This window comes from Nicotiana tomentosiformis, chromosome 2, assembly GCF_000390325.3.
Source record: "Nicotiana tomentosiformis chromosome 2, ASM39032v3, whole genome shotgun sequence".
Taxonomy (NCBI): Eukaryota; Viridiplantae; Streptophyta; class Magnoliopsida; order Solanales; family Solanaceae; genus Nicotiana; species Nicotiana tomentosiformis.
In genome coordinates this window covers 154218667-154230615 of record NC_090813.1, presented here as the reverse complement: position 1 = coordinate 154230615, position 11949 = coordinate 154218667, and the positions used below count along the sequence as shown (strand labels likewise).

Sequence of the window (11949 nt, the reverse complement as noted above, 5' to 3'; positions counted from 1 at the left end):
CTTCTTAGAATCGAATCCCACAGTGTTCATGTAATTGGAGTAAGCCCTTGAATATTATAGAATTGGCGATTTCTAATGTGTTTGTGTTGAGGGATGTAAGTTCAATATTTATTCTAAATGCTTCATCATGTTATCTTGTTAATGAGGATGTGTTAAAAAGTGTGGATTATGTGTTAGAAATGTTAAGACTTCATGTCAAGATCGAAATAAAGGTTGTTATGCCCAATTGTTTGAAAAGCCTCTACGTGCCTAAGATTCCCAAATTGCTCATATGTGAATTTAATGTCTTGAATGGGAAGACTTATTGTTGTTGATAATGATAATGATATTGAATGTGGAAAAGGGGTCTGGACTTATGAAATACGGCCAAGTGCCAAGAATGACTTTGTAATCATAATCACTAGTGCCAATGAATTGAAAGATATGAAAGAAGTATGATGTGAGATGGTTGACTGAAAATGGTAACGTCTTGGGTGAGACATGTTACACCCCATTTTTTTGTACGTGAAAGTATGCCATATATAAATTGATGAAAGCTCGAAAATGAGATGTCACATCCCGCATTTTCGTACGTTAAAGTTTCGTCGTAAGTTAACCGCCGTAAGTTCAGGAATGAGATTATTTTAAGATTATAAGCACTATGCTATTTCAAACAAGTGATAAGTAAATTCGTGAAGGTGAGAGGGTAAGTGAATTGAAGAAAATATGTTTCGTCGAGGTTTATCATTTTGAGATAAAATACGGTCCGAGCTATAATACCCGGTATTTATGGACTAGTGCCATATAAGGTACCACATTACCGTAATAGTAAAGTGTACAAAGTGTGTTAAAAGTGAGTAGTATTTTAAATAATTTGAGATAATTTCTAATTATGTGGATAATTGAATAATTATGGATTAATGGGGGATTAACAAATCAATTAAGGAATTAAGTGGATAATTATTGGATAATTTTGATTAAGCTCCCAAACGTTGCATCCCACTATGCCATATAATGACTCTTGAATTAAGTGGAAAGGTGGCACATTTTAAAGAAGATATGTGACACCAAGTCTTGAAAGGTGGGGCCCACACTACCAAGACTTAAAATCCATCTCTAAATTCAAACTAAAGATGTATTACATCTATGTGAAAGGCTTCAGCAAGGTGAACTTCATTAGCAACGTGAGCGCTTATATTAAAAATAGGCAACTTAGTAACATTCTGCTTCAACAAGAATTCAAGCAAAAATTCCTTAAACATCTTGGCAACGTAATTCAGTTCAACAAAGGTCATGAAAGATTTTGATCAATTTCATTTGAGAAAGATATCATACGGATCTGCTATGGCAAATTGCTTCAACAAAATTCATACGAGATTACGTAATGTAATAGCAACGGGACTTGTAATTCTAAGAGAGTACGGTACAATTTTTCTCAAGAACATCATACGGATTTTTTCCTACTTCGATCCGTCGTTACGTGTTTTCACAAAAGACATGTGTTAGAAGGATTGTCAAGAAAATCGGCTCAGGTATGTTAAGGATATCCCTTCTTTCCTTTTGGCATGATCTCTACGTCACAAACGAAACGAGCAAATGCACAACTTCCATAAATGACTTTATTTATAGAAATATTAGGGGTGTCTAAGTTCTTGATTCCCCACATGACATATTATTATATCTTCTATTCATGGGCCTCAAAAAATAAATATGTAGTTGATAAAGTTTAAACGAAAGGTATATTGATCTTATTAACATATTGTTTTTATGCATTTCATTCATTTATACATGTACATTGACCCATGACCAGATGGCGTTATATACGCGCATATTATATGTATATGAGATATGAAAAAATGTTACGGCGTTATATACGCACCAGCACCTGATCAACTGGTATACGTTGATGATTTGCCCACAATGGTCGAGATGATATGATGGGATGCCCTCAGAGGCTTGATGATGTTATGTACGCATATACCTATGCATGGTATGCCATTTATATGCATATGAATGGCATTGTAAATATTAATGATTCACAGAGTTATTAAGACTTACATGTTAAGTCTTTTACTCCATGTTTCTCTCATGTCTATTATTTACTGATTTTCATTCCTTACATACTCAGTACATTATTTGTACTGATGTCCCCTTTGCCTGGGTAGTGCGTTTCATGCCCGCAGGTTCCGTTAGACAGGATGAGAGTCCTCTAAGTAGGCTATCAGCTCAGCGAAAGGTGTTGGTGCGCTCCATTTGCTCCGGAGTTGCTATTTGATCAGTATGATTAGAACATGTGTTGATTGGTATGGTGGGGCTCTATCCCGACCTTTATGATGTTTATGTACTCTTTGAGGCTTGTAGATAGATGTCATGTATATGAAAGATTGTATGGCCGTCTCGGCCTATGTTCAGTGTAAGAGTGCTCATTTTGGCCTTTTAGGCTCGTATGTCTTAAGTATAAGTTGGTATTTCATGTTGTATTCTACTTATCTCACGGTAGCTTTTCCGGCTCAGTTATCTATGATAGTATGATACGAAAAGATACGCTATGTTAGTACTCGGTTGAGTAAGGTACCGGGTGCCCGTCACGGCCCATCGGTTTGGGTTGTGACAAAAGTGGTATCAGAGCAGTTCTGTCCTAGGGAGTCTACAAGTCGTGTCTAGTAGAGTCTTGTTTATGGGTGTATTGTGCACCACACTTATAAGCAGGAGGCTACAGGATATTTAGGACTGTCACTCTTTCTTCTTACTCTAGATCGTGTGGTAGAGCTCAATGGTGGATGGGGTTAGGGTAACCCAAAATGGTGGATGGATTGTTAGCGTTAGCTGACATTTCCGAAGGATATTGCAAATGTACTAATAGATCTCCTTGTGAGACACCCAGAGGGTGCACTCTAAAATGGTACAACTAGATATGAGTACTACAAAGATAGGCACTGGAAGCCTTAAAGGGATAAATATTACCTTAGTATGGCTCCCGTCCCTAGTAGAGAGAGAGAATGTTAGGGAACCCGAAGACAGTAGATGGAGCAAGGGGAGCTAAAAGAAAAAGAATGTCTTGTTCGAGTTTTCAGAATAAAGTGATAGTCATAAATGTTAGCGGGAAATAAGAAGAGAGTCAATGAAGCATTAGGAGTAAGATATGATACATGCATGACAACGGTAGATAAAAAAGATGACAATATTACAGAGTCTATAGTCAAGTGAAGGAAAAGACGAGAGGTGACAGGCCTTGAGACAACAAAAGAGTATAGGCCATAAAGTCATATCCTCATTTCGAGAAATAAGTTTGTGACTCCAACATGATTACCAAAAGGAAAAATTAGACCCCAGAGTAATAGGAAATCAGCATGGACCGATGAACAAGATAAACTAAACATGAACTAGGGACTGAGTAATAGTCGGCATCATGAGAATTTCATAAATTGCGTCCCAACGATAATAGAATGGACAACAGAAGAATACCCTTTAAAGGTCATTCCGGAAGACGCTTCCCTAAAGCAAGCAAGGTGAGTAAAGTTAAGCTTAAGGGACTGTATGTGCCAGTTACACAAAGTGTCACCCTCGCGAGTAAGGAATTTCGTTATCCTTGATACAAAAGGATTACCGCGAGGCAAGTAAGGATCATCGATGATGTGAAAAGATGCCAAAGAAGAAAAGGTAAAACATCTATACGTAGATCATCGTTGCACTAAATCTTAGTGCTCCCCTAAAGGGGGGAATATAGTGTGCTTAGAATTAAATGGTTCTAGTAACTATGGAATGGTAAAGGAAGAATGCGATAAAAATGAGAAAGGGATGAGATTGCACTTATTCAAATCCTACAGATATGCTATGATTCCAGAACATTATGCAAGCATGACGTCAAAGAGAGGAAGTAAGGGTTCCTACCCGAGATGTTATTGATAGATAAGGAACCAACGTCAAAAGTAAGTTAAGATAAAAGAAATAACCCAAGAACAATTACGCGAAATATTGATATGAGAATGGGCCAACGGGTAGTTAGTAGTTGATTCAGGAAGAGCCTAGTTATGGCTAAACAAGAGGATACAAACAAATCAACAGATTGTGCAAGTCGAACATAGTGAACCCCAACATAGGGAATTTGGTCTCGTGATCCTTGAGATATATTCAGATAGGAGTTGGGGTAGTTAAAAGTAAATAAAAAAGAATGCCACTGGAAAGACAGTCAAAATATTAGTTCAGAAGCAACCCTACAAGCACAATGGCGTGGAAATAAGTAACTACAGATAATTATAGGCGGGGAAGAACATCAAAATTTTCATCAAGTATATGATGTGATAATCTTGTAAGTTTACAAAATCCAGAAGTTCTCCCTAAATACTACAACGAAAGACTAGTTGAGGAAATAAGGAAGAAGGCTTCAACCTAAGCATAATGACCAAAAGAGGAAATTGTCTTGTAACAACAGTCTCACAACAACATTGTATGCACTCCATAAGGAAGTGGCACCTAGCTTGGCTAGTGAGCAGGAAATAAAACCAAAATTAATATTCGATACCATATGAATTGGACAAAATTCTGACATGCATGGGAACTAAGATAAGCTAAGTATGCGCGCAACAAGGGAGCAGAAAGACCAGAAAAAGTAATTGCTTACGTTTAAAAAAAGCTGAGATGGAACGAAAGGAATTATTCGATCAATGATCCAGAGTTAGTTACATTATGAACACACTCAAGATTTCAGAGTATTATCCATGCAGCATGTATGTTGATAATCATACAGCTATAGAAGACTCTAGTATAAGATAAAAGAAAGAATTGAGTCCAGGTCATAGACAGGGGATTGAATTGTTAGATGATGGTATCACAGATATTCCATAGTGTCTATGAAAGGCTAAAGTAATAACTAATATCAGGAGCCGCAGATTGGAAGATAGCTCAAGCCTACATGAAGGCTGATCAGAAGGAAGAAGAAACTAAAGAGTTACATCAACCAAATAATCAGTAGTTTGATTATTAGACCCAAAAAATAGAAATCATGATTAAGAACATTGGAGACTTACTCTAATATTATAGGTACAAGAGAGATAGTACAACGACCATATTCTATAACGGCTCTACGATAAATCCAGTTAGAAAAGTACCAGCCTTATAAGAAGTCAGTATGAAGCTCACACCGGACTGTGTATGCACCAAAGGTGCAAGTATTATAATAGAGCTTCAAGTTGTGGATGTGAATTATACCTATGTGGAAGGAAGGTGATGAAAAAGATAAAAGATGTGATGCAGAATTTTAAGGCAAATAAGGTAAAGGAAGGTTGTGAATAGTCCATACTTCGGATAGAAGGCTAGAAGCGCTGGGATTCAGTATCCAGGAATGATAGCAGCGTCGTCAATGGCATACCTTCCAGCCTATGGTTTCTAGGTATCGAAAGGTTTAGTTAAGAGAGTAAAGAAGAGTTTGAGACAATGTGATGTCTCGCTTGATGTTCCAGAATAACATAAGGAAATATGTGGTGCAAGCAAGTTGAAGGGAGGTTGCGAGTAGAATAAATATATATGTATAGGTCACAAGCTAAAGTAAGCGACAAGGTTTTAGGAAGATAGGAATAAGGATAAGAAAGGGCGAGTGAGAAGGTAACGAGAATAGATAAGTCCTCAGGATTAAGCCCATGAAAAAAAGAGAGCTTATGGTTTCTCTAAGTCATAGAAATCTCAGTATAGCCTGAATGAACTCAAATGAGTCTAAGACTAGTAGCATTTAGAAGAAATTGAATATTACCCTGATAGTAGAATGAGGGTGTAATTGTGATAGATGAAGGATAATGTTTGGGCCTTCGATTGAGTAATGATTTCATGAATTGTACAGGATTAAAATAGCCACGTAAGGTGAATCATATTGGGATGCTATGAAATACAGTTATGGAAGTATAGTATCGCCCCTAGGTGGATCAGTCTAATTACTTCAAATGTTCCACGATGCAACGTGAGCCCTAGTGATTACGTAAGAGGTTTCAAGTTATCAGTGGTATATTTTAGATCAATATGGAGGTGAATCAACAACGGATGGACAAAAGTCACAAAGTATGAGATGAGATTAGGTCGCCATTCTTAAGATGGACAGTAATGAGGAAGCATTAAAGGACTTAGACTTATACATATAGGATAAGCAACGAGAGTAACCTGGAGTTTGGTAGCAGACCTCAGTAATGATAAATCGAGGTAAGAATTATGGTGTAGTATGACCTACCTAGATGCAGTAAAATCATACAGATGGATAACCGGTGCTATGAAATAAGATATGGCAATAGTCATAAGTTCGACAAAGTACCGAGCAAAGAATTTCAAGTATACCTATAGATGCCCAGAGGGACATCTTGTCAAGCTCTATATATGTTTACAAAGTGAGACCTAGAGATTGGCTAAAAGATAGAGGAAAAAGGAGAGAAGAGTAGCATAGGCGTGCACACAAGGTCACAGTCGTACTTGCTGCATGATAAAAGGTAGCAACAGACATTAGAAGGATTCCGACTATAAGTCATGGTGTGAGAAGGAGTCCTAAGGGGGGAATGCCCTGGAATATGGATTCATTCACAGAACAGTTGCCTTGATGACAAGAAGAGTACTAAAGTATTCCCAAGAACCATAGGTTATGATAATGGTAAGTGCATCAATCAATATTCGAGGATGAATGTTCCAAAGAGGGGGGGGGGGAGGGGGAATGATGTTACACCCCATATTTTTCGTACATGAAAATACGCCATAAATAAATTGATAAAATCTCGAAAATGAGATGTTACATCCCTCATTTTTGTACGTTAATGTTTTGTCGTAAGTTAACCAACGTAAGTTTGGGAATGAGATTATTTTGAGATTATAAGCACTACGCTATTTCAAACAAGTGATAAGTAAATTTGTGAAGGTGAGAGGGTAAGCGAATCGAAGAAAATAAGTTTCGTCGAGGTTTATCATTTTGAGATAAAATACGGTCCGAGCTATAATACCCGGTATTTATGGACTAGTGCCATACAAGGTACCACATGACCATAATAGTAAGGTGTACAAAGTGTGTTAAAAGTGAGTGGTATTTTAAATAATTTGAGATAATTCTTAATTATGTGAATAATTGGATAATTATGAATTAATGTGGGATTAACAAATCAATTAAAGAATTATGTGGATAATTATTGGATAAGTTTGATTAAGCTCCCAAACGTGGCAGCCCACTATGTCATATAATGACTATTGAATTAAGTGGAAAGGTGGCACATTTTAAAGAAGATATGTGACACCAAGTCTTGAAAGGTGGGCCCCACACCACTAAGACTTAAAATCCATCTCTAAATTCAAACTAAAGATGTATTACATCTATGTGAAAGGCTTCAGCAAGGTGAACTTCATTAGCAACATGAGTACTTATATTAAAAATAGGCAACTTAGTAACATTCTGCTTCAACAAGAATTCAACCAAAAATTCCTTAAACATCTTGGCAACGTAATTCAGTTCAACAAAGGTCATGAAAGATTTTGATCAATTTCATTTGAGAAAGATATCATACGGATCTGCTATGGCAAATTGCTTCAACAAAATTCATACGAGATTAGGTAATGTAATAGCAACGGGACTTGTAATTCTAAGAGAGTACGATACAATTTTTATCAAGAACATCATACGCATTTTTTCGTACTTCAATCCGTCGTTACGTGTTTTCGCAAAAGACATGTGTTAGAGGGATTGTCAAAAAAATCGGCTCAGGTATGTTAAGGCTATCCCTTCTTTCCTTTTGGCATGATCTCTACGACACAAACGAAATGAGAAAATGCACAACTTCCATAAATGACTCTATTCATAGAAATATTAGGGGTGTCTATATTCTTGATTCCCCACGTGACATTGTTATATCTTTTGTTCATGGGTCTCAGAAAAAAATACGTAGTTGATAAAGTTTATCCTAAAGGTATATTGATCTTATTAATATTTTTTTTTATACATTTCATTCATTTATACATGTACATTGACCCATGACCAGATGGCGTTATATACGTGTATATTATATGTATATGGGATATTGGAAAAGGTTACAGCGTTATATACGCACCACCACTTGATCAATTGGTATACGTTGATGATTTGTCCACAGTGGCCGAGATGATATAATGGGATGTCCTCAGAGGCTTGATGATGTTCTGTATGCATATACCTATGCATGGTATGACATTTATATGCATATGCATGGCATTGTAAATATTAATGATTCACATAGTTATTCAGACTTACATGTTGAGTCTCTTACTCCATGTTTCTCTCATGTCTATTATTTACTGATTTTCATTCCTTACATACTCGGTACATTATTTGTACTGACGTCTCTTTTGCCTGGGAAAGCTGCGTTTCATGCCCGCAGGTCCCGTTGGACAAGATAAGAGTCCTCCAAGTAGGTTATCAGCTCAGCGGAAGGTGTTGGTGCGCTCCATTTGCTCCAGAGTTGCTATTTGTTCAGTATGATTAGAACATGTGTTGATTGGTATGGCGGGGCTCTATCTCGACCTTTATGATGTTTATGTACTCTTAGAGTCTTGTAGACAGATGTCATGTATATGAAAGATTGTATGGCCTTGTCGACCTATGTTCAGTGTAAGAGTGCTCATTTTGGCCTTGTAGGCTCGTATGTCTTAAGTATAAGTTGGTATTTCATGTTGTATTCTACTTATCTCACGGTAGACTTTCCGGCTCAGTTATCTATGATAGTATGATATGAAAAGATACGTTATGTTGGTACTCGGTTGAGTAAGATACCGGGTACCCGTCACGGCCCATCGGTTTGGGTCGTGACAAGACGGCCTAGCCGATCGGGTCGTGATCGGACGCCATGCCATACACATGGTAGTACTGTAATGGAAATGATAATTGACATTGTGGTTATAGTTTATGTCTCAAATGAGATGACCTAGCCAATCGGGCCGACATCGGATTCCGTGTAAGAATATGGAGGCATTATGAATTGTGGAATATCGACACTAAAGATCACCCAACCTAATAATGTGGAAGTTGACTTGAAAACTTATGTGACCTTTAAATTGATGTTTTAATATTATTTGAAAGCTCTTATTGAATTTTTGACAGTTCCTCCTGTATTATTATTCATTCTATTGAGTTGGTGTTTAGCTATACATACTAGTGCTATTCGACGGTACTAACGTCCCTTTTGCCGGGGGCGCTGCATCTTTAAATGGATGCAGGTGGTTACATAGCAGACAATGCTGATCACAGTTAGTGCTGCATCCTCTTCTTAGCGGACTCGGTGAGCCCCACTTCATTCCGGGGTCATGTATTATACCTTTTATTTATATTATGGTCACTTTTTGAGGTACAACCGGGGCCTTATTGCCGGCGCCATATTTACTCTCTTCTGTATCTTTAGAGGCTTCGTAGACGCTATGTGGGTTGTATATGGTTGTTGGAAATATTAAACAAGTTATGTTGTGTTTGATCACTTATTCCACTCGAACTATAAGAAATGTGTATTTTGAGACTTAAAGGCGCAATGACTAATAAAACGATTTAGGATTGTATGAATGGGATTCCTACTGTATAATTAATGAAATCATATCTTTTCTCGATCATGGGTTAATTGAGTAGAAAGTATCAAACAGGCTTGCTTAACCGGGTTCACTCGGTTGAGCGTCGATCGCGCTTCCCGAGGTTGGGGCGTGACAAACTTGGTATCAGAGCCTAAGGTTTTAAAGTGTCCTAGGATGTCTCGGAGCCGTGTATGGTAGAGTCATTCTTATCGGTGTGTTCTCGACCACATCTATAAGTTGGAGGCTACTTGGACATTTAGAAATAATACCCTTCTTTGATATTCTGGATCATGCGATGAAACTAATTGTGCAACTGTTCCTCTTCTAACTCGTACATTCCTTTAACTTTCAGTATATGGCACCTAAGAAGAGAGCAAGAACTAACCAAGGAGCCAATGCCGCCTTGGGAGTGGCAGTTGACCCTTTACTTGGTGAGGCAGGTGAATACCCGAGGGGTGAGGATAATACCCCGACTGCTACACTACCTGATTCCACTACACCGGCCCAGGCCACACCAGTTCCTACAACTACTGAGGGTGCGACAGTTCCTCCACCTGATATTCCGATTCCACCTCCAGCCCCAGCTTCCGGCTCTGGTACTTCTGATGGGGATCTTATGGGAGCTATTAAGATGCTGACTCAGATAGTGGTTTCTCAGGCCCAAAGGTCGAATGTTGCACCCACATCTTCTAGCCAACAAGGGGATTCTAGTGGTTCCAGGGTGAATAGGTTTCTGCAGTTGGATCCTCCTGTGTTCACGGGTGCTAATCCCGAGGAGGAACCATAGGACTTCATTGATGATATACATAAGACTCTCCGGGTTATGCGCGCTACTGAGACGGAGGGAGTGGAGTTGGCCGCCTACCGCCTGAAAGGGGTGGCCTATTTTTGGTTTGAGCTGTGGGAGGATTCTTGGGAGGAGGGGAGCCCTCCAGCGAGATGGAGTGAGTTTGCTGATACCTTTATTGACCATTTCTTGCCTGTCGAGACTAGGGCAGCCTGTGCCACAGAGTTTGAGAATCTTAAGCAAGGGAGTAGGAGTGTGTGAGAGTATCATGTTGCCTGTCAAAATATGCCATTCTCATGTAGCCTACTATGGAGGCTAGAGTGCGCCAGTTTGTGTAGGGCCTTAGCCCCTTGGTTATCAATGACGCCGCTACAACTGCCTTGAATTTAGATATGAACTATGGGAGTATTGTAGCATTTGCTCAAGCTAGAGAGAACCGTAAGTTGAAGAACATAATGGAGCAAGAGGGTACATGCAAGGCCCGGTCCGCGGGCAACGTTGGGGAGTCATTTGGTGGGGAGAGGTCAGCCTTTAGGGGTGGGTCATCAGGGTCATCCCAGTCTGTTGCTCAGTCTTCAGCCAGTGCACCGCCAGCAGGGCCCAGTCAGCAGCAGGGGAGTCGTTTCAGGCCCAATCAGCGCAGCAGGGGACCCCACCAACATGGCTGATTAGGAGGGAGATTCCAGCAGCAGCGAAGACCCCCATGCCCTAGGTGTGGGAAGATGCACTTGGGGATCTGCTATATGGTCTTACCTATATGTTACGGGTGCGGATTGAGGGGCCATATTCAGAGGGAGTACCGTTCAACCCACCAGGGTATGGGCAAGGGCACAACACAGACATCCGGTTCTGCAGTTGCTGCATCTTTAGCACCCCCTCCAACTCGAGGTAGTCCAGAACCAGCGGGGCGTGGTGCAGCTTGGGGTGGTGCACAGAGTTTAGGAGGACCCAGCCGTTTCTATGCTATGAGCGGTCGCCAGAATGCAGAGGCTTCTCCAGATGTTATCACAGGTATATTGACTGTCCAAACTCATGATGTATATGCTCTTATTGATCCCGGTTCCACCTTGTCCTATGTTACCCCTTATGATGCTACGGAATTTGGGATAGAACCGGAACAGCTTCTTGAGCTGTTCTCTATATCTACTCCGGTTAGCGAGTCTATTGTGGCTGCATGAGTTTATAGGCGTTGTGTTGTCATGGTGCATGGTCGGGATACCGTGGTCGATCTCATTGAATTGGGGATGGTTGATTTTGATGTAATTATGGGAATGGATTGGCTTTATTCATGTTTTTCTAAGCTCGACTGTGAACTAGAACTATGAGGTTTGAATTTCCTAATGAGCCAGTTGTTGAATGGAAGGGGGAGAATGTGGTGCCGAGGGTAGGTTTATTTCTTACCTCAAGGCCACGAAGATGATCAACAAGGGGTGTATTTACCATTTGGTCCGAGTTACAGACACCACTGCTGAGGCACCTGCACTCGAATCTGTGCCGGTTGTGAATGAATTTCCAGAGGTCTTTCCTGATGAGCTCCCTGGGATTCTGCCAGATAGGAAAATTGATTTTGGGATTGATGTGATGCCAGGCACGCAACCTATATCTATTCCACCCTATAGGATGGCACCAGCAGAATT

At 39.7% G+C, this 11949-nt stretch overlaps 1 protein-coding gene across 1 annotated transcript; it reads left to right on the top strand.

The window, feature by feature from the left end:
• Positions 1-11130: 11130 nt before the first annotated feature.
• Positions 11131-11490, top strand: LOC138905896 (uncharacterized). Its single transcript, XM_070194411.1, has one exon. The coding sequence runs from the start codon at positions 11131-11133 to the stop codon at positions 11488-11490; it is 360 nt and encodes a 119-aa protein (XP_070050512.1).
• Positions 11491-11949: the final 459 nt, after the last annotated feature.